The sequence below is a fragment of the Elephas maximus genome, chromosome 16 (assembly GCF_024166365.1).
Source record: "Elephas maximus indicus isolate mEleMax1 chromosome 16, mEleMax1 primary haplotype, whole genome shotgun sequence".
Taxonomy (NCBI): domain Eukaryota; kingdom Metazoa; phylum Chordata; class Mammalia; order Proboscidea; family Elephantidae; genus Elephas; species Elephas maximus.
In genome coordinates, this window is record NC_064834.1 from 53,961,872 (window position 1) to 53,989,818 (window position 27,947).

The 27,947-nt window shown below is 58.8% G+C and overlaps 2 protein-coding genes across 6 annotated transcripts; one reads left to right on the forward strand and one right to left on the reverse strand.

The window, feature by feature from the left end:
* Window positions 1–2,992: 2,992 nt before the first annotated feature.
* On the forward strand, window positions 2,993–10,922 carry NFKB2 (nuclear factor kappa B subunit 2). Of its 2 annotated transcripts, none has more exons than XM_049855284.1 (23): window positions 2,993–3,105; window positions 4,216–4,458; window positions 4,803–4,881; window positions 4,998–5,038; window positions 5,294–5,392; window positions 5,472–5,623; window positions 5,889–5,995; window positions 6,094–6,252; window positions 6,539–6,643; window positions 6,786–6,871; window positions 6,977–7,115; window positions 7,342–7,470; window positions 7,590–7,787; window positions 7,879–8,020; window positions 8,469–8,583; window positions 8,677–8,884; window positions 9,013–9,182; window positions 9,322–9,424; window positions 9,556–9,707; window positions 9,845–9,914; window positions 10,117–10,289; window positions 10,426–10,537; window positions 10,645–10,922. In XM_049855284.1, the coding sequence occupies exons 2-23, from the start codon at window positions 4,438–4,440 to the stop codon at window positions 10,764–10,766; spliced, it is 2,682 nt and encodes an 893-aa protein (XP_049711241.1). In that variant the 5' UTR covers window positions 2,993–3,105; window positions 4,216–4,437; the 3' UTR covers window positions 10,767–10,922. The 2 variants fall into 2 exon arrangements, with proteins under 2 accessions (XP_049711241.1, XP_049711242.1); XM_049855285.1 differs by having other exon boundaries at window positions 4,368–4,458.
* Window positions 10,923–11,022: 100 nt separating this feature from the next.
* Window positions 11,023–27,931, reverse strand: PSD (pleckstrin and Sec7 domain containing). Of its 4 annotated transcripts, none has more exons than XM_049855281.1 (18): window positions 27,597–27,931; window positions 24,879–25,082; window positions 23,879–24,617; window positions 23,501–23,603; window positions 22,668–23,022; window positions 21,353–21,793; window positions 19,949–20,143; window positions 19,718–19,798; window positions 19,413–19,525; window positions 18,778–18,836; window positions 18,574–18,663; window positions 15,002–15,045; window positions 13,458–13,648; window positions 13,296–13,366; window positions 13,030–13,187; window positions 12,726–12,870; window positions 12,301–12,444; window positions 11,023–11,834 (listed from the first exon to the last, which is right to left on the reverse strand). In XM_049855281.1, exons 3-18 carry the CDS (start codon window positions 24,530–24,532, stop codon window positions 11,604–11,606), a joined length of 3,075 nt encoding a protein of 1,024 aa, XP_049711238.1. In that variant the 5' UTR covers window positions 24,533–24,617; window positions 24,879–25,082; window positions 27,597–27,931; the 3' UTR covers window positions 11,023–11,603. The 4 variants fall into 4 exon arrangements, with proteins under 4 accessions (XP_049711238.1, XP_049711239.1, XP_049711240.1 ...); XM_049855282.1 differs by lacking the exon at window positions 27,597–27,931 and adding an exon at window positions 25,865–26,014; XM_049855283.1 differs by lacking the exons at window positions 24,879–25,082; window positions 27,597–27,931 and adding an exon at window positions 25,865–26,014.
* Window positions 27,932–27,947: the final 16 nt, after the last annotated feature.

Sequence of the window (27,947 nt, forward strand, 5' to 3'; positions counted from 1 at the left end):
CCTGCCCTTCCCCCAGATACCCACACGGCGGCCTGCCCTTCCCCCAGATACCCACACGGCGGCCTGCCCTTCCCCCAGATACCCACACGGCGGCCTGCCCTTCCCCCAGAAATCCACACGGCGGCCTGCCCTTCCCCCAGATACCCACACGGCGGCCTGCCCTTCCCCCAGATACCCACACGGCGGCCTGCCCTTCCCCCAGATACCCACACGGCGGCCTGCCCTTCCCCCAGATACCCACACGGCGGCCTGCCCTTCCCCCAGATACCCACACGGCGGCCTGCCCTTCCCCCAGATACCCACACGGCGGCCTGCCCTTCCCCCAGATACCCACACGGCGGCCTGCCCTTCCCCCAGATACCCACACGGCGGCCTGCCCTTCCCCCAGATACCCACACGGCGGCCTGCCCTTCCCCCAGATACCCACACGGCGGCCTGCCCTTCCCCCAGATACCCACACGGCGGCCTGCCCTTCCCCCAGATATCCACACGGCGGCCTCCCTCACTTGTTTCAAGTTCCTGTTCAAATGTTACCTCATCAGAGAGTCTTTCCCTGGCTGCTGTATAGAAAACCCTTGTCGCTATCCCCTTACCTGCTTTATTTTTCTCCGTAGTACCTGTCACCAGCACACATCTATTTGATTTTTGTCTGTCTCCCCTACTAGAATGCAAGCTCTCTGTAAGCAGGGATGTTGTTTTGTAGGGTGGGCCCTATCTGATGGTGAATGAATAGAGTGAATTTATGGTGCATCTGCTCTGGGCCAGGTGTTGTGCTAGAGCTGAGTGCAGAAACAGAGATGATTTTTATGTTGAAGATTGTGGAACAAACATAATGAAGCAGTTTCTTAAGTCCATTTAGGTGAGGCTATAGCAACAGATAATAAACTACTTTGAGTTATTAAAATCCCTACGTCTACATGGGTTGAGAATTATTGGAGCTGCTGATGGGTACATGGGGGTTCATTATACTATTCTCTGTACTTTTTATATGTTAGAAAAGTTCTATAATAAAGTCTTTTTTTTTTTTTTTTTTTAATCTCCAGATAAATTACAGCTCAGAATCTTGTAACTAAAACCACTCAGACCTTAGGAGCGCTTTTAGAGATGTGGGACTGGAAGGATTTGTGCCCATTTCTGCAGGTGGTATTTGAGCACTTTGAAAGGATGGTTGTATCAATGGCAGCCAGCACAGGTTCACGAAGTAGGCATATACCAACCTAACCTCATTCCATTTTAGTATAAGAGTTAAGAATATAAATTGCCAGGAGAATTTGGTAGACAATGTACCTGGATTTTACCAAATTATTTGACAGCATCTTATGATACTTGCTTGAGAGGCCCACCAAACCAAAAACCAAATCCACTGCCATCAAGTCCGTTCCGACTCATAGTGATCCTGTAGGACAGAGTAGAACTTCCCCATAGGGTTTCCAAGGCTGTAAATCTTTACAGAAGCGGACTGCCACATCTTTCGTCCACTGAGAGGACCACCAAAAACCAAACCAAACCTGTTGCTGCTGACTCATAGTGACCCTATAGGACAGAGTAGAACTGTCCCATAGCGTTTCCAGGGAGTGGTTGGTTGATTCAAACTGCTCACCTTTTGGTTAGCAGCCAAGCTCTTAACCACTGCACCACCAGGGCTCCTCTTAGAGAGGCCCACCAAACCAAAAAAACCCATTGCCGTGGAGTCAATTCCGACTCATAACAACCCTATAGTAGGGTGGAAAAGACTGCTTTGTTTTATATGTATTTAGGGGAAAGAACTTGGGCCTGGAGTCAACAAACTGGGTTTGTATCCTGGCTCTGTTCCTTTCTACCTGTGTGGTTGAGTTTACTTCTCTGAGCCTTCATTTTTTCCATCAGTAAAGGTAATATTTACCTCCTAGAGTTGTTGGGAAGAAGAATAAGAACTTATAATAAAGTACCTTAACACAGTACCTGGCACATTCCATTTGTGGACAAGACGAAGAGGAGAGACAAATAACAGGAAATGGCCCAAACCAAGGGCCATAAGAGCCTCCCTTTATTCAGTGCTAGTGCAGGCCCTCAGTTCCTTAAGAAGGTCAGCAGCAAGTTGCAGGAGAAACCTGAAAGGATGACTTCAGGAGGGAGATTACTCAGGGCGCCTCCGAAAGAGAGCCTCTACCAACCAGAGATGTCCAGCTACAAAGTCAGTGCTTTGGGAAATACTGTACTGTCCCTGCTGCTACTACGGTGTTCAAGCAGAAGTTGGGACGTATATAAGGTGATTTCCTCCCTCAGAAGAAGTTCAAGTTATTGACACTTTGGACACCTCTTCAATCCTAATATTCCAGATTGTGATGGGAGGGCGAGTCCTGAATCTCCCAAAAAATATTCTCCTTCCTGCGCGCAGAGCTCCATAGCTCAGGTCGCCCTGAAAGCCTGGCCCCATGTGAACCTGCCACTTAGTAAGGGGCCAAAAGAGCCGGAGGCTGAGTAAAGAGACTGAGCAAGAAAGGTTAGTCTCCTTGAGGCTCCGGTGCCTAAAGGGGCCGCCAGATGGCGCCCCGGGACCGACCGCAAGATCAGCTTTTTCCTCTTCCCCTAACTCTTCCCGGCAGCGGGGTCCCGCTCCGGGCGGGAGACTGGAGAGCTGAGGCCGACGGCTTCCCCCTGGGCTTCCCCGGCTTCAGATGTGGTCAAGCGTTAGGCACAACAGAAGCCCGGGCAGGTCCGGGCGGGCGAGGGGACCCGGGCCGGCCCTTGGCCGGTGTTGGAGCTGTGGCTGGTGCTCGGCCAACCGGTCCGGCCTCGGGCTAATCCCCGACCAGAGCCCAGTCTTGCGGACCGTCAATACCACGCCATTCTCCCAGCCCAACGTCAATCTTCGCCCTCTAGAGGGCGCTCCTGAATCGCTCCCGATTGGACGCGAGAGTCCGGGTGTTAAACTTTCGGCCAATGAAAAAGGGCATGGTGCGTGACGTACAGAAACGTCATGGGAATTCCCCCCTCCGGGGGGCGGAAAAGGGGCTTTCCCGGCTGGAACCCCGGTGGCTGGAGCCCTGGTGGCTGGAGCGGTGTCACGACCCGTCCGCGGCGGGTCGGGCCGGGAGAGGAGCAGGAACCGGAGCCGCCGCCTCTGTGAGTGACCGAGTTCACACCCTTGGGTGGCCCGGACCCGAGGAAAGGCGGGAGGAGGGCCTTTAACTGACTGAGCCCCAGGGCTAGAGATAGGCGCACACCCAGAGCAGACACACGAACGAGACACACGGATATACAGCCACATCCTTGTACGGAGACACGCGGACCTGAACATTCACCTGCTCTAATGCTGGCGTACGCAAGCAGCGTCCATGCACCGGGACTCGCACACACATGCACAGGCAGACCCGCTCACCCTTGCACCGTTGCTGGGACCCACGCCCTCCACGCACAAGCTCAGAGATCTGCTCACCTGTGCCGACATAGCAAGACATGCTTAGTCATGTGCCCACTCAGAGAAGCTTAGGGACGCTTACCTGCCCACAGACACATTCACTTGCACACGCATATTGACGCCGTGCACACACAGCATGCACCCGAGCACACGGGCCAAAACACACTTGTATACCTGTGATGGAGACCCACACCTGTGGGATTGGGGTGGGAAGAGTGCAGGGGTCTGCCCGTCTCCTCAGCACCCAGAGCCAGTGCGGTGTGAGAATCAACAGCCGTTGAGACGTTTCGGGGAGAGGGAAGGGGAGCCTGTCCCCAAGGAGAAGACGCCTCCCGCTGCGGTCCCCAGAGTTCCACTCTCAGGGCAGAACCCCGGGGCCCCCCGCTGGGAAGAACCCCGCCTACAGACCATTCAGAGTGGGGTCCTCCCTACAGCAGGAATGTCCCCCAAAAGCCCCCAGGGTGAATCAGCCGTGGCCTCCCTCCTGGCAGAAAATCCCAAGGCTGCTGCTCCAGGCCGTGGGAGGGGAGGGGGATGGGAGGCGGGCCTGGTCGCGGACTGGGAGCCTCCGCCGGCCGTGAAAGACCCTCAGGTCCCTGGCGCCTGCCCTGGAGGGCTTCCCTGGCTCTCCACACCCCCAGCCGGGTGAGAGGCTGCGGGTCCCAACAGCGGGGCCGGGGCCTCGCGCCCCTCCCGCCGCGGGGGCGGGGCCAGTGGCGTCATTTCCAGGCCCGCCCCCTCCGGCCCCGCCTCCCCCTGGTATTTTCGGGACTTTCCTAAGCTGCTCTAACTTTCCTGCCCCTTCCCCGGCCTAGCCCAGCTTCGGATCTCGCCCTCCACCGGATCTCGCCCGCCGCACTCGGACGGGCGGCTGGAGGAGATCGGACCCTCCCCCAAACCTGGGACCCCCCTCTCCCGCCCACCCCTGGCCTGATCCAGCTCTCCCGCCGTTCCCCTGCCCCCAAAGCGAGCACCTGAAACTCTAGGAAGCAGAACCCGGCTGAAGCTATAGACAGAGCCGGGCCCAGCCCAGAGACATGGACAGTTGCTACGACCCAGTGAGTCACGCCGCCTGGCCCGGACGCTGGCCGGCTACCTCCCTACCTCCCTGTCTGCTTGCGTGTTGCCGGAACCCCGTCTCTCCCCTGCAGCTGTCTGTCTGCCTCTGCGCTGATCTCAACCTGCCAGGCATCTATCTGCCGCCTCCTCCATCTGTCCTGCTCCCAGATCTCAGAGTGCCTACCCTAATGCCCCTCCAGGCCATCCTCTGCCTGCCTGTCTGCAAATTCTGCTTCCAAAGGCGCGTTCTTATGGGTCTAGAGAGAGGGTTTAGAGCCAGGAGGAGAAGGGCTCCGGGGAAGCTCTGAATCGGCCGCCCCTCCCCCCCATCTCTCCAAACTAGGCTCTGGATGGCATCATGGAATATGATTTCAAATTCAACCCTGCCATTGTGGAGCCCAAGGAGCCGGCCCCAGAGACAGGTTAGCAGGCTCCCTAACCGCCCTAGTCGGAGAGGGAGTAGGGAAAGAGGACCATGTGCCCTCTGCCTGGGGGAGGGGCTCATGGAGCCTGGCTCAGAAGGTCCCTCTGTCCCCAGCTGATGGCCCCTACCTGGTGATCGTGGAGCAGCCTAAGCAGGTGAGTGACCCGAGGGTATGGTGCGGGATGGCTGCAGCCTTGCAAGAGAGTGAGTAGTTGTAGTTGTGTAGCCATGTGAGATCACTGCCCAGGGAGGCCACTGAAGATTGGGATGGTTGACCACTGCTGATCACAGTGGTGTGATCGTGGTTTAGGGCAGATACTGCTGGTCACCATGGTCAGTGCTGGTCAGGAGTGTGGCTGGCCAGAGTGGTCTCTCCTGATCACACTGTTTCTCTGCCCCTGGACCTTCAGCGAGGCTTCCGATTTCGCTATGGCTGCGAAGGACCCTCCCACGGAGGACTGCCAGGTGCCTCCAGCGAGAAAGGCCGGAAGACCTATCCTACAGTCAAGGTGAGCCAAGGTGGTGCTGGAGGGTGGGTTAGTGGACAACATGTCCAGTAGCATCACTGACAGCCCTTGCCCCTCCCAGATCTGTAACTACGAGGGACCAGCCAAGATCGAGGTGGACCTGGTAACACACAGTGACCCACCTCGCGCCCACGCCCACAGCCTAGTGGGCAAGCAATGCTCGGAGCTGGGGGTCTGCACTGTGTCTGTGGGGCCCAAGGACATGACTGCCCAGTAGGTGTCCCTTACCCCTGGCCCCCACTTGTGTGCCCCCTCACTGCCTGCCAGTCCTGGGCCCCAACCCACCTCTGGGAGTTTAGCATCTGACCAAGAGGAAAGACTTAGGTTGGCCCCAGATCCTGAAGCCTCCGGGAAAAAGGAGGAAACCTTCCTTGAAGAAGTAGAGCTGAGCTAAGCTGAGCCCTGACAGTGGGGAGTGTGCTTCAGGAGGAAAGAACTGCATGGGCAAAGGCCTCTGACTCCCCTCCCCATCCTCCAGGTTTAACAACTTGGGAGTATTGCATGTGACCAAGAAGAACATGATGGAGATTATGACACAGAAACTTCAGAGGCAACGACTCCGCTCCAGGCCCCAAGGCCTCACTGGTAATGGGTGGGAGTAATGGGAGGTGGCCATGGGTGAGCAAGGAAGCAGGGTAGGAAGGAGGAAACGCCCAGGGATCACACATGTGCCCACTCCCCAGATGCTGAGCGGAGGGAGCTAGAGCAGGAGGCCAAGGAACTGAAGAAGGTGATGGATTTGAGTATCGTGCGGCTGCGCTTCTCTGCCTTCCTTCGAGCCAGTGATGGCTCCTTTTCTTTGCCCCTGAAGCCAGTTATCTCCCACCCCATCCATGACAGCAGTGAGTATCCTGACTGCCTGAGGGCCTGGACCTAGGTGGCCAAGGGAACATAGGGACAACCTCCAGCTATGGAGGCAAATAAACCTGAGTTTCAACCTGGCCTGAACCACGTTTGAGCTGAGTGACATTGAACAAGTCATTTCTCCCCTCTGAGTGTCTTTTCTGTTTTTGGTAAATGGGGATATGCGATTCCTGCATCTTGCAGTTAATGAATACAAAACACCTGGCTCCCTAAACAGGCCATGGCTATTATATCATCTGAACTAATCCCTGCTTTGTTCCCTAGAGTCTCCTGGGGCCTCGAATCTGAAGATTTCGAGAATGGACAAGACAGCTGGCTCTGTGCGGGGTGGAGACGAAGTTTATCTTCTTTGTGACAAGGTGCAAAAAGGTGAGGCTGGAGCTCAGGCTGGGAGCTTGGGATACTGGGTATCAAGATGGAGGGCCAGGGCCGGGCAGGCAGGGTAGCTCCAGGACAAGTAGCCCTGGAGACTCTACCTGGAGCTGTGGCCAGGTTTCAGTCTTCTCTTTAGATGACATTGAGGTTCGTTTCTACGAGGATGACGAGAATGGATGGCAGGCCTTCGGGGACTTCTCTCCCACAGATGTTCACAAACAGGTATACAGGGAGCGAGGACTGGGGGGTACACAGGGAGGCCAGGACTGAGGCACGGGGCTGAATTAGGCGAAGGCCTCACTGACACCCTGTATGTCCCTTCCCCAGTATGCCATTGTGTTCCGGACACCCCCCTATCACAAGATGAAGATTGAGCGTCCTGTCACCGTGTTCCTCCAACTGAAACGCAAGCGTGGGGGGGATGTCTCTGACTCCAAACAGTTCACCTATTACCCACTGGTAGAAGGTAGAGCTGAGCTAGTGGGACTGGGAGCTGGGCTGGAGGGCTCCAAGAGCTAGACTAGGGGACCCATGAGCTAAGTTAAGGGTGGGGAGAGTTCAGTCTGAGGGCTCTAGCTGAAGGCTTTTTGGGGACGAGCCCTAACCAAGCTTGGGGAAGGGCTCTGGAGACGTGGCCTATGAATTGGGTTATAACATCCCATTTCCCCCTGTCCTTTTATTTTTTTTTTCAGACAAGGAGGAGGTGCAGCGGAAGCGGAGGAAGGCCTTGCCCGCCTTCTCCCAGCCCTTCGGGGGTGGCTCCCACATGGGTGGAGGCTCTGGAGGCTCTGCTGGAGGTTATGGAGGAGCTGGAGGAGGAGGTGAGGGAGTGCTGGTGGTGGGAAGAGGGATGGAGGAGGGAGAGATGAAGAGAAGCTGGGGAAAGAAGCCTGGAGCTCTGGTTGGTGCCCCTTCCCCACAGCCCTGCCTGTACCCACAGGTGGCAGCCTCGGCTTTTTCCCTTCCTCCTTGGCCTACAGCCCCTACCAGTCCGGCGCGGCCCCAATGGGCTGCTACCCGGGAGGCGGGGGCGGGGCCCAGATGGCCGGCTCGGCGCCTGGCGTAGATGCTGGGGAGGAAGCCGCAGAATCGAGCGCGCCCCAGCGGGAGCCGCCGGGCCCAGAGATGCTAGCTCAAGGTACGGCCTCCCGAATCTGGGCGGTCACCACGACGGGGTGGGGACCTGCCCAGCGCCCGTGGCCCACGACCACGCCCCCTGTCGCCCCCAGCCCGCGAGTACAACGCGCGCCTGTTCGGCCTGGCTCGGCGTAGCGCCCGTGCCTTGCTCGACTACGGCGTCACGGCGGACGCGCGCTCGCTGCTGGCGGGACAGCGCCACCTGCTGACGGCACAGGATGAGAACGGAGACACGTAGGCCGGCGGGGGGGCGGGTGGGGACCGGGTCGCTCCCCTCCCACGCACCCACGCACCCACGCACCCACGCACCCACGCACCCACGCACCCACGCACCCACCCACCCACCCGGGGCGCGTGGTGGCGCGGGGGAGGGGAGCGGAAGGCGGCGCTGGAGGGTTAGCGGGGGTCCTGGAGCTCTGGAGTTGAACAGGCCGGGTTTCAAGTCCGGCTTTGCTATTTACTAGTTATATTGAAGGTACTTAAACTCTCTTCAGTTTTGTCCACTCTAAAAGGGCACAATAATAGTATTTATCTACCTCAAAAGGTGCCCAGAAGGATTAAGTTCAGGTACAGCAATGTCTTTGGAGATGGACTGAGGCCCCATTGAGGGAGATTATGGAGGGTACAGGACACTCTGAGCAGCTGGGCTTGCTAGGCCAGAGTCTCACCCCTCACCCTGCAGGCCACTGCACCTGGCCATCATCCACGGGCAGATGAATGTCATTGAGCAGATAGCCCATGTGATCTACCACGCCCCACACCTCGGCGTCGTCAACCTCACCAACCACCTGCACCAGGTGAGGGGGTACCTATTGTTGAGGAGTAGGGGTTGGAGGGCAGGTGGGTCTAGGCTTAGGGCAGGCCTGGCTCACCCCTGCCTTTGCCCCCAGACTCCCTTGCACCTGGCAGTGATCACTGGGCAGACAAGTGTGGTGAGCTTCCTGCTGCAGGTGGGCGCAGACCCTGCACTGCTGGATCGGCACGGAGACTCAGCCCTGCACCTGGCGCTGCGGGCTGGCACCCCTGACCTGCTGCGAGCACTGCTGCGGAGTGGGGGCCCTGCCATGCCCCAGCTGCTGCACACGCCAGACTATGAGGGTGAGTCCTCCACTTCATCTAGGTAGGGGCTCTCAGAGAGGCTATAAAGTTTCAACGTTGGCTGGTCAGAGCTGGTCTGGGGACCAACTTGGGGTCACAGCTACTGGCTGAATATTGTGCATCCCTAGGGCTGTACCCGGTACACCTGGCAGTCCGTGCCCGCAGCCCCGAGTGCCTGGATTTGCTGGTGGGCGACGGGGCTGAGGTGGAAGCTGCAGAGCGGCAGGGAGGGCGAACTGCCCTGCATCTAGCCACAGAGATGGAGGAGCTGGGGCTGGTCACCCATCTGGTCACCAAGGTAGGACAGAGCAGTGTGGTGAGAGGTGTGAGGTTTTGGGAGCAGTGGGGCCAAGGATTGTGGTGGGACCTATGCCAGCGAAGAGGTTGGGGGGCCAAGGATACCACCCGGTCATCAACCACGTCCTTGTACTCCACAGCTTGGTGCCAATGTGAATGCCCGCACCTTTGCGGGAAACACGCCCTTACACCTGGCAGCTGGCCTGGGATCCCCGACTCTTACCCGCCTCCTGCTAAAGGCTGGTCAGTCTCACTCTTGGGGGCATATGAGCAGAGCGAGGAGGCAGGAAAAGGGGTACCTCCTAGTCCCCCCTGCTTTGTAGTCCCTAGGGTGGGCCCCAGGGAACATCCCCATGACTGTCTCTATCCCCCAGGTGCTGACATCCATGCAGAGAATGAGGAGCCCCTGTGCCCACTGCCTTCACCCCCAACTTCTGGTAGTGACTCAGATTCTGAGGGACCAGAGAGGGACACCCGAAGCAGCTTCCGGGGCCACACCCCTCTTGACCTCACTCGCAGCACCAAGGTAAGGCCAGCGTGGGCTTGGAAGTACCAGGAAACAGGGCACCGGACGTGGGGATGGGGTCCAGAGGATCTGGATTTAGGGGTACCTGAGCTTCCAGACTGAGTAGGAGGTGGTCAAAGCTGAGGCTGTCTCCCCAGGTGAAGACTTTGCTGCTAAATGCTGCTCAGGACACCTTGGAGCCTCCCCTGACCCCACCCAGCCCGGCAGGTGAGCTCTCTTCATTCCAGTGCCAGACCCCAGGCCCCTCCTCCTCACACAGGCTCTTTCCCTCTTTGCTGCCCTCATCCATCACCCCCAGTAGCACTCTCTGCCTGTCTGTCAGATTACTCTGGGAGAAAGGAGGTGTCCAGGCGTCTGGACCTCTGTCCATTTCTGGTGTAACTGACACATTTATGTGTGTTTGCTTCAGGGCCAGGGCTGTCACTTGGGGATGCAGCCCTGCAGAACCTGGAGCAGCTGCTAGATGGGCCAGGAGCCCAGGGAAGCTGGGCAGAGCTGGCAGAGCGGCTGGGGCTTCGTAGTCTGGTGGACACGTACCGAAAGACGGCCTCACCCAGCGGCAGCCTCCTGCGCAGTTACGAGGTTGGCCCCCTGGCCCCTGGCCCCTGTCGAACCCCCAGTTTCCTTTTCCTAATCCCAGATGCTTCCCTTGGCCCCAGGGCTCCCAACCCCACACCCTAACCATAATTCAGACATCATGCCCCTTCCCTCCCCTTAGCTGGCTGGTGGGGACTTGGCGGGTCTGCTAGACGCCCTGTCTGACATGGGCCTAGAGGAGGGAGTGAGGCTGCTGAGGGGTCCTGAGCCCCGAGACAAGCTGCCCAGCACAGGTAAAGAAGTCCTACCTGGGGGGTGGGTCTGGGCCTGTGGGATGAGAAGCCTAAGGCCCTGATTATCCCGTTCTTTTCTCCCCCTCCCCCGCCCTCACCCCCAGCAGAGGTGAAGGAGGACAGTGCTTACGGGAGCCAGTCAGTGGAACAGGAGGCAGAGAAGCTGGGCTCAGCCCCTGAGCCACCAGGAGGGCTTTGCCATGGGCACCCCCAACCTCAGGTGCACTGACCTACTTACTGCCCACACACCAGCCCCTCCCTGGGCACCCTCTGTACAGTGTCCCCACCTGTTCCAATTCTTATTTAACACCCCACACCCACCCCTCAGTTGGGGCAAATAAAGGATTCTCATAGGAAGGGGGGGCCTGGTACCCTCCCCAATTTATGGCAGTTATTGATGTGACTCTTGTCCCTAGAACCAGCTGCTTACCCTGTCCCCAGGTCAGGCACTGGAGCAGGAAGAGGAGGAAGCCCAGCCAGCAAGTCCAGAGCAGATTTAATGGGGGTGGAGCCTGTACAAAGGGCAGGGCCCGCTACAGGAGGGCAAGCAGGCCGTGCTGCCTGCCTGCACACAGGGGCCTCACAGACCAGGGGCTTTGGCCTGGATGCCCTTCCTCCACCTCTGGGAAGAGAGAGTGAGCCCTTGGGGAGGAAGGAAGGAAAACCAGCTCAGCCCCAACTCCTGGCCTCTGTCTGAACCAGGCCCCAGGATGGAGGGGGATGCTGGTGTCAGGGTTGGGGTGGTCTCAGCAGAAAGCGGAAATGTTGTCAGGCCTCCCCCACAAAAAAAAGCTTCAAAAGTCCAGGGGCCCTGGCCCCTCCCACTCCCGCCCACCCTGTACGAAAAAGTGCAAAACATTATCACAAAATGGGGGTCTCAGAGGGGCGCTTAGCCCAGGCTCACGAGGCCCATGCCCAGCCCTGCCCTGCCCCGGACACCGCGTCCGGCGCGGTAGGGCCCTGGCCCAGAGACCCTAATGGGTGGCCCAAGGCCAGCCCGGGTTCAGGCAGGGCCACGTCATGCAGGTGCTCAGCAGGCACCAACCCCCACAATCCAACCCCCAACTCAGGGCTTCCGCCGCCCGCTGCCTGCCCCTGCCCGAGGCTCTGGGCCATGGCGCTGAGCCCGCGGCTGGCTGGAGGTGTTGGGCTGCAGGGAGGAACTGGAGTGACAGGGGGGGATTCCGTCCTCTGCGCTCCTGGCCTGGGCCAGTGCTGCCTCGACCGCATCCAGCTCCTCGCTGCCTGCCTTCAGCTTGACCCGAAGCAGTGCCGCGTATGTCCCGTAGCGGGATTTCTGGGGCAGAGGGGCAGCTGTGAGAAGACAGCTGTCCATCCTCTCCCATTCCACCCCCACCTGGGCCACTGAGGGATGCCAGAAAAGGATAGGACATGGAAGGGTCTTGCCCACCTCTGGAGTCCCAAAGTCCCCAAGGGCTGAGAGATGATCCCCTGGGTGTTGGTGACCCTCTCTGGGCTCTCTCTTGACCAATTGTAAGAGCGAATGTTCCTAGAGCCTTAACCAGGGTTGGGAAACCTGAGCTCTTGACACCTCATCTCACTTCACTACCCTTGGGGGTGTGGAACGTTATCCTTGTTCCACAGAAAAGGAAACTGAGGCTCAGAGAGATTAAGCAACCTCCCCACTGTCACCCAACTGGTCTCACTCCTAGAGTCCATGCCCTTAACCACTAGTTAAGAGCCTGCCGGGGGTGGGAGGGATGGGGCACAGGTCACAGAGGTGCCTGGGCAGGGAGGCTAACCTCAAACTCCAGGTAGGCCTCCTTCTGCTGCTGCTCTTCAGCCTCCTTGCCCCGGGCCTTCTTGCCTAGATGGGTGGCCCGGTGCTCCCGCAACTCATTTGCCATGGCCTTCAGCTTGGCCTCGTGGGTCCGCACTTGCTCCTCCTAGCAATCAAGCAGGACACAGTCACAGGCACTCTAGCCCAAACAGTACCTTTGTGGGAATTTACAAAAAGGTATCCCTTCTTTTAGAAGGACAAAGCACCATTCTGAGGGTCACAGCTTGGAAAGTGGAGTGGGGGCTGGATTTCAGCTCTGCTCACTCCCCACTGGCCGGGGTCCCGTGCAGTGGACATCTACATAATCCTGCACAGCAGCCTTGCATGCAGTCAGCTTGGGCACCCCACTTCATCCAATTTGCACCAGGTAGACTGAGTTGGGAGTACCTGGGAGAGGCGAGTGGCAGCACTGGGCAGCAGAGGGCGGCTGAACTTCCTCTGGGAGCTAACAGCTGCTGGGAAGGGGGGTGCAGAGAACATGGCTGCCACCACATTGATGCGCGTGATCCAGGACTGCATCTGCTCCAGGCTCCTGGCGGAACAGCATAGCCACTTGGGACCTGGGCCTGGGGTTCCTGCCCAGGGATACCAATCCTGGCTCAAGGTGCAGCCTGAGAGGGAACAAGGCAATCCAGGGACGAGGGAGGGGAGCAAGCTAGGAAGCTGGGGTAAGGAGAAAGTGAGCACTCACGGGGCCTGGAAGAGGAAGACCCGCCAGTCAGCTGTGCGTAGGTAGAAGACATGGGGCCGCTTGCTATAGTCGCTAGCACGGGTGGCCAGTGCATGGTGGATGCTGATGGCATTCTTGAGCTCTGCCTCTGACAGGGCCTTTCCAGGCTGGTACTCCTCCTGTGGAGGTGCCCATCTTGTCCTGGCCCCAGTCTGGCCCAGCCCAGCCCAGCCCACCGGCACTCCCCTGAGCCAGCTCAACCCCAACCCCTAGGCCTGGCCCCGCACCTTCTGCAGGTAGAGAATCATGCCCTTGAGGATCCCGTGGAAGCTCTTCCAGCCCCTCTTGCCCCGAGGTGCTGGGGGAAAGGGAGACAGGTCAGGGGGTCTGGGATAGGTCCACTCCCATCCATCCCCCAGACCCACCCACCCCACCGCCCCGCCACGTACTCTTCCTGCAATCAGGGTCTGCGTGCACCTTTCGCACCAGGGCCCCGTGCTTGTAGACGGCAGCCCCAGGCTCAGGAGTCAGGTCCAGGAAAGGGCTGGAGCCGCTGCCACTGCCCCCGCTGACCCTCTTGATGACCTTGGGGTTGGGGTCGGCCAGCTCGGACAAAGAGCGCCTCAGCTCCTCCTCGTCTCTGCAGGTGTGATCGCCTGAGAGGGGGTGGCCATGGAGCCACAACCCCCCTTCAGCGCTGGCTTCTGCCCACCCAGGAAAGCTACTCCAGCATTTGTGGAGATGGGGAAGAAGGGACTGCTCTCTCAGAGGGTGTGGATTCCTTCAGCCTGAGGCTCTGGGGCCATGTCGTCCCCTCACATCGGGGCTCCCCAGAGTATAGCTGTTTCCCCCTCAGATCAGGGTTCCTAGAGGCAGCATGTCTCTTCCCTCAGATCAAAACTAAGAGGTCCTGAGGGTGGGGCCATGTCTCGTCCTTCTTTCCCTCATGTGTAACCAGCCCCGTCCTCTCCATTCTGCACCCCACCACCCCTCACACCCTTCTTCACCAGAATAGACACATGTCTGACTCAGCTCTCTCAACCACACCCAGCATCAGGCTTTGTTCATAGCTCATTGGCTAAATGGTGGCAGAAAAAGGAAGAAGTAGCTTCCCAATAGCACCCCAATGCACCCTGGCTTGCAGGCTATGCCAAATATCACCTAAAAATTTTAACTCTACTTTTTCACTCCCTTGCTCGAGAACTTGCAGTAGCTCCTGATTGCCTCCTACATAGAGCTTACATTTCATCTTGTAGTCTGGCCCCGATCTCCACCATTGTTGTCTTTTTCCTCCCACCTCCCATTCCAGCCAGGCCACATCTTTGCCTCCCAAGTACTAACTCCCCTCCTACAAGACTTGCCTCAAGGCAATTGTCCAAGAAGTCTCCCCCATCTCTCCCTCCACCCCAGTTCTCTCAGGTTTTCTCTCCTGCCAACTGGGAGCTCCCAACTAAACTGAGCAGAAGCTGGATTCTCAGCAGATAACAGCAAATATGAGTGACCATCAACTACTTAGACGAGGGCACCTCCCTCAGACTGGGATCCTCAAGGCGACAAGTGGACCTCCTCTCTCAAACTGGGCTCTCCCAAGATATATTCTGTGTCTCTCTGGGCTCCCTAGGACCCGAGAGGGGCTCTCCCTGTATTGGTCAGGGCTTTGCCTCCAGGGGCTTCTCCTCTCCCACTAGGGATGCCAGAGGACCTCCCCCTTTTTGTTTCAGCATCCCTCCTCCCAGGCTAGCTGACAGCGGCCGCCTACCCCAACCCAGCCTGTCATAACAATCCAGCCAGAGACAAGAGGCAGAACCCCAAGTTCAGGCAGGCATCTCCAAAGAAGGAAGTGTGGCAACCTCACTGCCTCTCATGGCCTCCTACTCTCCCCCCGAGCCTCCACGGTCCCAGGACTCACAAGGCCTACCCCAGTTCTCCTGCTTCCCCAGACAGCCCCTTCCCACACCCCATCCCTGCTCTACCACACAGACCCAGGACTCACATGGCCCACTGCAACTTCTCATTCTTGATGGAGCTGTACAAGGCCTGGAGAGGGAGGAACAAATCAGGGAGGCTGAGTCAATCCTGGGGAGGTGGAGGGGTACCCTGTGCCTTAATGCCAGAGCTCAGAGTACTCCCTCCCAACTAGGGGAGGAGACAGAACTAAGGGAGGCAGCAAGGTGTAATGACCAAGAACACAGGCTCTGGAACAGAGAGCACTAGGATCCAGGCCCAGCTTCACCACTTTAGCTACATGATTTTGGGCAAGTATCCCACAGAAAGGAACAAACTTAGTAACATGTTTAATGGGGTCAAGCACTTAGCACAGGGCATTCAGGTACATAGTTGGTGCACAGTAAATGATAGCTCCTATTGTCATCTTTATTGTTATTAAGTTGGCCAGCCTGATTGGATCCTGGGCCTGAGAAGCAAAGCCCCAGAGGAATGGGAAACAGCTTTCCTCAACCAAGTGCTTGGTCCTGTTTCCACAGAATCGACTCACACATAGCACTGGGGAACATGAGGCCCAGGAAAGGGACTCACCCTGTCAGCTCCTTCTTTGGTTAATAGAGAATTCACTGTCCTGGCTCCCAAGCCCAGGACAAGCTGGGTGTCTCCCCCAACACAGATGGCTTCCCCAAGCCAGGTGTCCATGCCAGGGTGGTCCAGCCCCCTGCCCACTCACACCCTTCCTGCGACTGTGGAGTGAAGACCAGTCTAAAAGGCAGGAGGAGTTTCAGCTCCCACCTCAAACATCCCTGTGTGATCCTGAACCAGTCACTTCCCCCTCTGTACAGGTGGCTTAGGAACATTTGGGGGCCTTGGATGTGATAACAGGTAGGCCTGGGCTCCAGAAATGGTGTACGGGACCCTTCTTCTTGGGAGTGGCCTGGAACATGGGTCCACACCAGTGCCTCCAACTGTGGGGGTGCTTCCACCAGTCTGTCTGTGAGTGGGTGTGTCCCCAGCATGTGCGTATCATTCTGGCTGAGTGTGTGGCGTATGATGCTGCCTGCATGAGCTGGGTGCAGCAGTGACGTCGGCACCTTCTCCGTAATGGGACACAGCCCCCTGAGCCCTCCAGCACACCAGTCTCTGACTCTCTCACTGCCCACGGCCATGCCCGGCCACAAGACCAGCTAGTCATCTGACAGGTGCACACCCTGCTGGGGGTGGGTGCAGCCCACAGTACCACCCAGACTCACGCATATATAGCCCTCCCTGCACACACCCAGCATGGCTCGGACCCTGAGCCCTCACTCCCCCATTCTCTGGTCTGGAGGCTGAAGTGGCCACCAAGACCAAACCTGCAACCCTTGTCTCAAGGCTTCCAGTCCATCCCTCTGCCCCCTATCGGGACCCCCCTTGGCCCAGAGTCACACCTTGATGCGTCCTGAACCCCATCCGTGAGTCCCATGTCTTGCCCCCATCTAGAAGACCCTCTTCCTCACCAAAGACTCTCTGGTTGTGAGGCCCACCTTGGTCCAAGGGTACCAGCCCCTCAGTCTGTGCCCTCCCTCAGTCCATCTGGCTGCCCCTGGCTACCCCTGAGCTCTGTCCTTGCTGGGCTCTACCCTCGGCCCCCGGCTCCATTGATACTACCTCGCCCGTGACACCCTCGGTGCCTCCCTCAGGCCACCCCCTCAGTCGCTCCCCCCAACTGGCGTGGGCCGCGGCCCCAACGCCCTCACCGCCTTTTTCTTCTTGCGGCTCTGCAGGCGGCTGACCACCAGGTCGGTGTAGAGCACCGGCTTGAGGCTGCGCGAGCGCTGCGGCCAGCCGTAGCACAGGGTCTCGGCACCGCGGTGGGTGCGCCCGTAGCGCACAGAGCACAGCGAGCGCGAGCGCAGCCGCCCAGCGCTGCTGTGGATGCTGTTGACTCCGATCATGCTCGCCCAGCCGGCGCGCCGCGGCCCCCGGCCATACCCCCGCCAGCTCTCGGCCCCGCACGGCCCGAACGGCCGGCGGATCGATTCCCCGACAGCCGGCGCGAGCGCAGGGCCAGCCTGGCCCGGCTCCCACCGACGCACGGAGCGTGCGGCGGCGGCGGCGCTGTCTGCTCAGCAGCTCGGCGAGAGCGGGAGGGGGCCGCCGACGGGGAGGGGAGGGGAGGGGAAGGGAGGCCTAGGGGCGGGGACGTCGCAAAATGGAGGCGCCGACCGAGAGCGGCCCTCAGCGCGCAGCCACAATGAAGGGCCTGGGGAGGCTCTGGGCGGGGGAGGGGCTGATTTTGGGATACTGGGAGCCCCTAGGCCTGGGGCTGTGGGGGTGGGCTGGCCCAGTAGGATCCGGAGCTTCCTCCTGGCTCCTCCGGGTTTGGGATGATGGTGAGGGGAGAGGCTGGACCACCTCCCCGCTGCCCTTTTTCATGGAGCAGGAGGGGCCTCTAGGTAGGAGAAGGCGCGGGGCGGGGGGTGGAGAGCAGGCTGGAAGCAGCCATGGAATTGCGGTGGTCTCACTCAACTCGCCGACCCGCAGACACCCCCGAAATTCGTGTATACTCCAAGTCTTATACACACACCCAGTTCACAAGCATAAGCCCCAGCTAATCAGATGCACCAACTCACACAGACACGAATTCAGATATACACCTCAAAGTGTCCACTATTACTCACATACACTCCCTACTCATGGACATGTTATTAATCAGACAGCTAATCGACAAATACATATCTCAACATACATCAACACTCAACCTACACCCCAACTTAGACACACTCCAAATCCTAAAGAAAAAACACTCTAAGTCAGATAAATCTCCTGACTCACAGACACCCTAAGTCATACACACACAACTCAAGGGTACACCCCAACTTGCAATGGACACCCCTACTCAGATGCCACTTCCAAACTCACAATCCCAACACACCCCCAGCTCACTGGCATACCCAAGGACACTCCTGTGTGTCACATATATGTAGTGGCCCAGAGACCCCTTTATCTAACCCTGGGGATTTTTCAAGTTAGCCCAGGCCTCCCTGGGGAAAACACCGCCCAATCAGAGAAGGGAGTGACACCACCTGTCCAGCTAGCCTCCTTCTCCGCTCACATCCCGTGTGTGGATCCTCCTGTGAGGGCACCTGGGGAACCAGCAGCACAATATCTAATCCCAGTTTAGCATTAACTCGCTGGGAGACCTTGGAAAAGCCTGTCCCTCTCCAGTGCAGCGGTACCGGTACCGGGGAGGTCTTTATGGCTGTACCCAACAGGGCAGGGGGAGGAGGGGGGCGGTGTACCTGCGTGCCCCCCCGCCATGCAAGAACCCCTCCCACCCTCAGTGAGCACTGGAGGAGATGCACTGATGAGGGCAAACACAGGGTCCTAGGCCGCCTGGTCACGTGTTTTCGAGAGCCGTCTCCCCTCCCCCGCTGAGCGCGGCCACGAATGCACGTGTGTGCGCATGTCCCAGGCGAGCAAGCTTGTGGGGGCTGGGGGGAGGGGGCGGTCCCCAGGCTGAGTCACCAAGCCCAGGCTCCTGTGGCAGAAACAGAGGGCCAGCCAGCTCCTCCCCTCGCTTTGACTGGGTCCCCTATTCCTGCCCCGCAGCTCCTTCTACCCTTCCCTGCCCCCCACCTTGAGCAGCTCCCTGGGGAAGTCGCCGCCATCGTTGAGGCCCTCGAGGTTCCCAATGAAGTCCCCGCAGGTCATGCGCTTCCCGATGTTCTAAGGGAGGGTGCAGAGGCCTATAAGCCTGGGGAGTCCCTAAGCCCCCCAGGCCAGAAGTCTCTGGACCAGGGGTCTGTTTTCTAGGCTCCCTCCCTCCCGCCCCCTACTCACGTGGCCGTGGAGATCGGTGTTGAGTAGCATGAGGGCGCAGGTCAGCGTGTGGGCACCGTCTGCAGGAGAGCTGACATTGAGCCTGGGCCACCTCACAGGGACTCTTTCCACACAGCCACCCTTTCCAGGTCTCTCCAAGCAAAGATCCCTTTTTCTAGCAGATCTCTCAGCAAAGACTTCTCCCTACATTCCTGAGGTGCTGGAGATGGGAAGCTCACTGCTGCCCCCCCACTCACATGCCTCCCTATCTACACACTAAACACACCCACAAGCAAGTCTGCCCCACACAGACATGCAGGCCTGTGCAGCCAAACAGAATCCCCACTCAAGCCAAGCACTGGCCTGCACATGTATGCCAACAACTGCCCCCAACTCACCTGCCACATGCCTCTGCTCCACGCACGCTTGACTCTAGCATTATGCCCGCCCACGTTTAAGGTCCCCCCCCCACACAGCCAGCACTGCACACATCTGTAAAGAGAAGGGGTCTGCACACATGCAGGCTCGCATGCCTGGAAGCACTGCATTCACTCACTAATGCACACACGCTCATGCTTCTATGCACACACGCAGTGCCCAGCCCATCTGCCTCAGTGGCCGACTGGGACAACCCTGGCCCCTCCCTGCCCCCTCACCCTCGGAGGACAAAGTGCTGGGATTGCACTGGAAATATCGTTGGGAGAAGTGGGCCAGCACGCGCTCCCGTTCTTGGGTTTCACCCATTAAGGCCAGCTCCTTCAGAAATACCCTGGGGAGGGGGAAAGAGAGGAATGTCACCCCCACCCCGTGTGCCTTTCCCAGGCTGCCCGGCCCATGGCCCTGCCCAGCCAACCTGTCAGGGCATGTTGGGAGAGGCACAGGGGCTCAGAGCAGGCATGGCTAAGGCCCTGCACACCAGTCCTGGAGAGTGGGGGCTGACCCCAAAGGGCTCAACACCCACCTGAGAGCTTGGTCCAGAGTCATGCCCGTGAAAACAAAGAACTTGAGGTACTCGCCAGCCACCAGTTTGCTGAAGTCATTGCTGTGGGCAGGACAGAGAGACAGATGAGGATACAAGTGAGTGTCAAGAAGTCAGGTAGAAGTTACCCAGAGACCTGGGGTGTTAGATGGAGGTGCTGCCTGCAGGATGCATCCCCCTCCCCCATCCTCAGCCTCAGCCCAGGGGCTTTACTTCTTGCCCAGGTGCCGGGCCACATCTGCCTTCCTGAAGCCATCAAGTCGATACAGCCTCTTGGCTAAGCGCTGCGCAGCCTCCAGGTCTGCTTTCTGCCCATTGGACAAGGTGTCCGTACTTCCTAGGGCCAGCCGCTCCGTGCTGTCCAGCTCAGAGTCCGAGTCAGACACCAGCTGGCTCAGGGGTGGTTCGCTGCCAGGGTAGGACACTAGCTTAGGGAGGAGGACAGGGCCCTAGGGGGCCATCCAGACCCTCCCTCTCCTTCCAGTCCCAGACAATGGAGAAGTTGAGAGAAGGACATGGAGCAGGCATTTTTCTTTTCTCCAGGGAAGAGATTTTACATTGATCTACTCCATCCTTACCACCTCTCTGTGGAAGTCCTACTTCAAATCTAACCCACATCCATCTTGCTGCTATGGGAGTTCTGGCTGTATCCCCAAAGCTCCCAGGGGCCTAAGTTTGCTAATGCACACAGATTCCCCATTTCGACATGGGCCCTACTCAGAACACAGTCTACATCTCTAAATTATGGGCAGAGGTGAGATGGATGGGCTATCAGGAAAAAACAATGAAGGATCAGACAAAGATTTGAGGGCAGCAGAGACACCCCCAGGCCTGCTCCTGTCCTCCTCCCCCCTTTTTATGGAGAGGAGCCTCCTCCTCCATCCTTCCCTTCCACCCACCACGGAGCAGGCTTTGGACTGGGAGAGATTGGGGGTCACGGTGCTCTCCCTCACCCTTTCCTCCTCTTTCCCTTTCCTCCCCACCCCAGCTGCTTTACTCGAAAAGCCACCTGTCACCCCAGAGACAGAGGCCGGAAACTCCTGGTTGCTAGGCAACGCTGTATCCCTGGCCACCCCCTCCTGTTGCCATGGCTTCCATGACTGAGAGGGTAACTGGCAGAGGAGGGGGAAGCAGAAAGGTTAGACTGGTGAAAGGACTTCCTAGAGAAGGGGGGGTAATATGGGAGAGAAGTGAGGTGAGAGGCTGATGGCTCCATCTTTGGGAGAAGCATCCGGCTGGGTGGGGATATGGTCACAGGAATTCTAAGCAGGTTAGTGGCTCTGCCTGGGGTGGGGGGGGTGGGGGGGAAGGGGGGAAGGGCCCTCCTGGAGAGAAAGGAGGGTGCTCTCTGGGGACTCTTCAATCCTGAATCATGTCTTCTCAAGTCACTGAGACCAAAGGGAGCCCTGTTAGGGGCTCTACCTCAGAGTCAATGGAAGTAGTCCTCCAAATGGAAAAACAGGCATCTATACCCCCCTAACCACTCCTGCTTAGGGGTCAGAGATACAAATAACATCTCCATACTCAGGCTCTGTGCCTTGGTTCAGCTGCTTCTGGGGTCCTGGGGCCATAGAGCCCTGGGGCGTTCAAGTCTGAAGGGCCAAAGGAATCACTTACCTGCCCAGGGGTGCTGCCCCCAGCCCAAAGCTGTCCTCTGAGCGGCAGGGACTGGAGGGCTCCCTCCCTGGGGCTAGCTTGGCTCCAGCCTCTGTCCCCTCCTCTTCCCCTCTCTGTGTCCAAGGCCCATCTGCAGCGGAGCTGGTACCAGAGTCTGGCTCAAGAAGGGCAAGTGGGGCAGGAGCAGGTGGGTCAGGCCGGGGGGCAGGAGGTTGGGGGGGCAGCTCAAAGGTGAAGAAGGGGCTCTGGGTTGGGCCAGGTGAGGCCAGGGCTTCCAGCGAGGTGAGGCTGGTGTAGGAGGTGCCTTTGGCCCGGTGTGACTCCAGGATGGCTTCAAACACACAACTGAAAGAGTCAGGCCCATCAGCGGAGGGGCTGGTCCCAGGTAGGAAGGGCACTGGCGACTTAAGAGGCCCATGATGAGGCATTTGGGTCCCTGGCCTGCAAGGGCAGGGAGAGTGTTTGATTAGGGGCACCAGCCGTGCCCAGATGGTGGATCTTGGGTCTCATTTCAATGAACTCTCACACTGATTCTGTGAAGAGGATTATCATGCCCATTTCACAGGCAGAGGGAATGAGGTTCAAAGAGAGGAGGAGGACACGTACCTTAGGCCACAGAACCAGGATTCAGACTTCTGACCCCGTCTGACCCTGGTGCTGAAGCCTCCCCTGCTGCCTATGCCCCCAGCCCCCTCAAAGAAAAGAGTCACCTGGGCAGAGGGCCCCCACCACAGGCTCTCCAAGCTATTCAGTGTTCCTGGGGCACCCCAGGCCTGACCCCCCAGCACCCAATCCTTTTCCTCCTTCCCTCCCTGCTAATCTCCCTTCCTCCTCCCTGATCCACTCCCCTCCTGCCATCCCATTTCTATTTCTGGCAACATCTTAGGAGAAGAAGATGAGTCTCCAAGTTGCAGTGGGGTGTGAGACAGGAGAGGAAAGCTCCCACATGCCCCACTCTCCCTTCAGGACCCAAGATCCAGACTGAGGATCCCATGCCCCCAGGCTTGATTCAGGCCTCTGGCCTCTTGGCCTCCCTGTCCTGCTAGACAAACTCTCACTGCCCTGCCTCCTCTCTCCTGGCTGCACCCACCCTCCTGGGTTCTTGCCTGATGCCCCATAACCCCTGTGCTCTGCCAGGCCTAGGCCTCTGTCCTGAATCATCTGTTACCTACGCTGCCCTGCTAGCCCCCCCTCCAGCTTGGTCCTGATCCTCCCAGCCCCATCTTCGTTTCCATCCCAGTCCCTTTGACCCCAGCTCTGCCTCTAGGCCAGGAAGAAAGAGCAAACCACTTTCTTCTCCCACTCCCCGACTCACCGGGCCCCCTCTGAGGCCTCAAACACCTCATCGTCCACATCCTCTTCCCCGCCTGCCTCATCCTCATCCTCACTGCCACTGCTGGGATGAGGGCCAGGGCACAGGACAGGGCGTGGAGCAGGTAGGCAGACAGTGCTGAATGGGTCTTCCGAACTGGGCTGACTCTCAATGGCTGAATCAGCTTCCTCCCGCTCAGCCAGCACCTCATCGATGTTCGTCTCGCGGTAGCACCTCAGTGGCACCGTGTCCAGGTCAGTCTCGGAGTACTTGGCCACTCGCCCCACAGCCACCCCAGAGCCCTGCCCTGAGCCCACCCCGGGTGGAGATGGGGGGGCCTGCTCTGGGGGCTTAGCACCTGCAGGATGCACAGACATCCAGGTCAGGGGGTCTTCCAGGTCAGTCCCCTAGCCTGCTCCTATTCTGGGAACTCTCCCCCATTGTGTCATACCTGCAGGAAGTTCTTCCACTGTCTAGCCACCATCTCTGTTGCTACAAGCTCAGCTTGCTCCCAGTGCTGAGGGAGCCCATTTCAAACCAAGTTCTTGTCTAACAGCTTTGAGGGGCCTGAGAGAGAGCAGCCTCTTTTCTCTTCCAAGGAATGACCCTTGAGATCCCTCCTTCTACAACCTGGCTGCCTCCAGGTACACAATCCAGCCCCTAATCCTGAGCCCGCCCCATCATAACACAACTGGGAAGGGTGAGGCTTGGAGGGGCATTTGCCAACTCAGGCCAGGAAGGGATTCGGGGAGGTTTCAAGGAAGACTCCCTACCAAGGCCCAGCTGCTGTGGGGAAAGTCCTGCCTCGTTCCCCTCACCTGAGTCCCAGGCCTTACCTGAGCTGGGGGGGTCCAAGGAGCCATAGAAGAATTCCCATTTGGCGCGAGCGATTCTCTGGGCATGAGAGGAGACTTCCCGGGGGGAGGACCAGGTGTCCCCCTGAGCCAAGAAAGGAGAGATAGACACAGGTGCTCAGAGATAAAACCAGATATACAAAGACACAGGAACATGGGACAGAAACACAGAAATAAACACACAGGGACAGAGTTGCAGGTGCAGAGACGCAGGGACAAACACAGAGGGCAAGAAAGATATTTAGGACAGATTAAAGGATTCAGAGTGAACAGCAGACAGGCCCAAGTCTACCAGGTGGCCAACCTTTGCCCCTTCACTGGGGATCTGAGGCCCCAGGGAGCCCAAGGGGAGTCACATACCTGGTTTAGGAGTCCTGTGTCAGCAGGTCCTCGGAATAGTGTGGCCAGGTGCTCAGGGGGACCCCCCAGCCCATTGGGGAGAGAGGAGTAAAGGCCATCTGTCCCAACTTGGGGTGGGGCAGGGGGCCCAGTTAAGGGGCCTCGGCTACCAGGCAGGACCGAGCCTCCGCCAGCTGGAAGTGGGTCTGACGTGGATGCCTCCAGTCGCAACTTCCGATTGGAGCCAGGTCTAAGGGCTGGGGTGGGTCTCGGAGGAGAAACCCCACCCAGGTCCCAGCTCCGACTCAAGCCTCCAGGAGCAGGTAATCCATTCAGTGGCCTCACACTGGCCTTCTCCACAAGGCGGAAGATGACCACGGAGCTCTGGGCCCCAGGTGGGGGCTGCCCGGTGGGTGAAGAGGGTGCCCAGGGTGAGGGAGCCGCACAGGGCGATAGGGGGCCACGCAGGGGTGTACAGGGTGCCGTCACTCGGCCCAGTTCCCGGCCTCGGGAACCTGGACCTGCCACCCTCCGTAGCAGGGAGCCTGTGCTGCCGTACATGCTGGCTGGGGGGCTCTGGGGCACAGGGCCTTCGGGGAGCCAGCGGCGTGGGCATCGTGGTGGGGAGATGGCACAGTCGCCTTCTGAGCAGAAGCGCATGGCACCCTGGGCCATGCTTGGGCTGGGGGGGTCAGGCTGGGGGAGCAGGGATGGCGAGGCCAGGCGGGGAGTGAGGGGGCAGCATGCTCTTCAGACAGGCCTGCAAGAGAGGAAGGGGAGCAGGGGGTGAACTGCAGGAGAGTTGGATAGGCAGGACAGCAGGGCCAGGGATGGGGAAACTGGCTGGGGCCTCTGAGCACCAGGGGCCTAGCCCACCCTGGGAATATGGGCTCACTGATCCCACCCCTGGGGGGTGATCTGGCCTCCTGCTCAGGCTACTTTCATGGACGTCTGAGGAGAAATGAGCTGCCCCCAGTGGACCCCTGGACCCTCTCCTTCTGCCCGGGGGCCCTGAGCTCACCCTGAGAGGACAGAGGAAGCTATTTCAGAAGATGAGTGAGCCTAGAGTCCCTGTGGCACTTTGGAGCTGCTTCTGGTGGGGAGATACTGGCACCCCACCCTCTGGGCCAGGGGTGCCAGCCAGCCATCACCATCATACAGCCCTGGATCCCCCACAGTCCCTCTTATGGAGGCCCCTCACTCAGGGAGGGGGAACTCAGGCCCCCTGAAAGGAAAGGAGGAAAAAGTTGGAGGGGTTATATAGGGACGACAAGGGCCTGAGAAGCACAGGGTGTAGGGGAGGAGAAAGGTCTGACAGAATCCCAACCCCCAATACATACATGCTGAATAAGAAATTGGCATTCTCGTTCTCCATACAGGTACAGATACACACATACACACAGGCATACATAAGGACAGATATGCCTGTACACACACAGTTCCACACATTCACAGGCAACACCCTCTGGCACAGGCACATGCACACACAGCTCAGAGACACACCCTCACACACTCTTACAGTCATAACAAATATGTGTGTAATGGCAAGGCACACGCTTGTTTTACACACTCACTGTCATAGAGACAGGAACACACAGAGATACCTAAATATACACACCAGCCCTCACTCTCCAATGCACACAGAGACACAGGTGTATCACACACGGAGACCTTCTAATGCACAATCACACACAAATACAGATGCACACTTACACACTCTCAAGCAGGGACACACATCCCTCCCCCCACCCGAGGAGTCACAGGTTCCTGGTGGGGCGGAGAGCTGCACCAGGCCCTTCTCCCACCTACCCTCAAGGGGTATGACAGATCTTTCTCATCCTATCCAGCCCTGGAGGGAGCCCAAAGGAGTAACAGGGCCTCTGGAGGCAATGCAGGATAGGGGCAGAGGTTCTGAGCAGGAACCCTACCAGGCAGGTTCCTGTAGCTCAACCGCGGCCCAGCGCGTCCCCTTGTGCAGCCCAGGCTCGAAGCCACCTCAGTACTCACCTCTGCTCTCCGGGAGGGAGCTGGGGCCGAGGAGACGAAGGAGGGTGGCTGGGCCCAGCTCAGCGGTGAAGGCAGCGCGGCTCCCGCTCGCTCTGGGCCCGCCCGCCTCTCAGTCCCTCCCCCTCCCCCCTACGCGCGGCTCCGGCAACGCTAATCCGCACCCTTGCGCCCTTCCTGGGGCCCTGAGCCCCGGGGGCTGCCCCCGCTCGTCCCCGGGTCCCCGCTGTGCTCTCCCGCCAACCTGAGGCCCGCCCCTGACGAGGGGGAGGGCATGGAACCCTCGTTACAGTCTCCCGGACCCTCACGTGCCCCACCCCACTCGCGTCCACGTTCCTCTCGCCCACTGCCCCCTGAGCCACACGCAGGGCCCAGCTGCACACGCGTGTCCCGCTCCAAACCCCACGCGTGCCCCTAAGCGGCTGCCACATGACCTGTTACATGCCACACGCGCTCCAGCCCCCACGAGCAAGCGGCCACACGGTATGGGTTAGACCAGACCCGCCCCCTAAACGCAGGAGACCATCAACTTAATGAAGGGAAGATCTAGGAAACTCCGCCTCAACTCTCCGGGGTTCAGCGTCTCGGACCCAGGAGACTCAGCCCTGACCACCCACCCAAGGTGCAGCAGGAAGGCTGTTAGTCAGACTTCAGAAAGAACTTCCTTGATTCCTCAGTTAGAAGTCGTAGCCGCCTGGGGGTGAGAGGTTAGACGAGATGACACTGGGATTGGAGGATGCGGGGGACAGACAACCTCTTTTCCGCTTGTGCCCTTGGCGAGGGTAGAACGGGGCCCGGCTATTTTAAGAAAGCGCTGCTCGAGTTACTATGGTAACCGCTTTCCTTGGGAAGGCCAAGGCAGGCAGGTGGTGACCTCGGAAGGAAGAAGGGGTCTGTACCGGCGGTAAGGGGGCGCGGGGACGTGTGAGGCGGGGGCGCGCGGGGCTCACCGCGGGGAGGCGCGGCGCGGGTTCCGCGTGGTGCTGAAGGGGACAGCGGCAGATCTGTCGCACTGCGCAGGCGCAGAGTTGCGAACAAAGCGGGGAGGGGGAGAAAGCACGCAGCCCGAGGTGGTGCGCGCCCTCGTGGCTCTGTCCTAACGGAGATCACTTTTCTCTGCTACCCCCTCCACAAACAGGCTGAGGAAGAAGAGGAAGCGTATCCCTCACCCAACCTGACTCTATTCTAGTCCTTCCCCGCTGCTGGCCTCTACCTACTCGTGCATGGGGTGGGGGGGGAGGAGGAGTGTGGCGTGGAAGGGATTCTGGGAAAATCAAGATGCCTGGGTTCTCTATCCCCGATTCACTTGACCCTGGACAAGGTGCTTCCTCTTCTGGGCCTTGATTTTCCCATCTTTAAAATGGAGTGACAGCATAGTCCTGTCCACCTTGCAGAGGTGCCCCAAGCCCCGGTGAGATAACGGACGGGAAGCTGCTTTCGTTATGAAGAGGCAGGAGACGCGATTGCATCGAGGGACAGCACAACCCTGCTGGAGGCAGCCGTAAGCGAAGGCAGTGGCGTGCTAATGAGGCCCTCAGCGTTCTTTATCCCAGCCCCCACCACAGATAATGGGGAAAGTATTGCACGAGAGTTCCCCAGAACGGACCCGGAAACTAGGACCTGGTGGGAGGGCGGCCCACAGACAGCCCAGAGCTCTGTGGCGTAACTGCCACGGGGGGGGGCCTAACCTCAGGCCCATAACTAAACTCCCAGCCTTGTACTCAAGAAGCAGTACCCCTAACGGACTGAGCTGAACGCTCATTCTTCCTAGGTCTCTGGGCCTCCTGGGGAAAGGGATCCGGCTGGAGATACAGTCCTTCTCAGCGTCCCCTTTGTCTCTCTCCCTGGGTATAAACCTGGTCCATATTGTTCCGGAGTAGACGGAGCTGGATAGCACTGTACTTCACAACTAACCAGGAATAGGAGGTCTGGGCAAGCTTGCTTGATGAAGAAAAAAAAAAATTCTAACTTTGCCCACTCATTCATTCAACAATTACTTGTTGAGCACCTACTACGTGACGGGCAGTAAGAGCCTGGCCAGTTTTCCCCTCATTTTTCAAAATTAGCAGGGGCGGGAGGGGTAGAG

Coding starts and splice junctions, on each gene's coding strand:
- NFKB2 (XM_049855284.1), top strand. CDS start 4,438: ATGGACAGTTGCTACGACCCA. Junction 4,459..4,802: donor TGGACAGTTGCTACGACCCA/GTGAGTCACGCC, acceptor TCTCCAAACTAG/GCTCTGGATGGCATCATGGA. Junction 7,116..7,341: donor CTATTACCCACTGGTAGAAG/GTAGAGCTGAGC, acceptor TTTTTTTTTCAG/ACAAGGAGGAGGTGCAGCGG.
- PSD (XM_049855281.1), bottom strand. CDS start 24,532: ATGGCCCAGGGTGCCATGCGCTTCTGCTCAGAAGGCGACTGTGCCATC. Junction 23,023..23,500: donor CTTGGACCCCCCCAGCTCAG/GTAAGGCCTGGG, acceptor TGCATCCTGCAG/GTGCTAAGCCCCCAGAGCAG. Junction 18,664..18,777: donor ACACCGATCTCCACGGCCAC/GTGAGTAGGGGG, acceptor ACCCTCCCTTAG/AACATCGGGAAGCGCATGAC.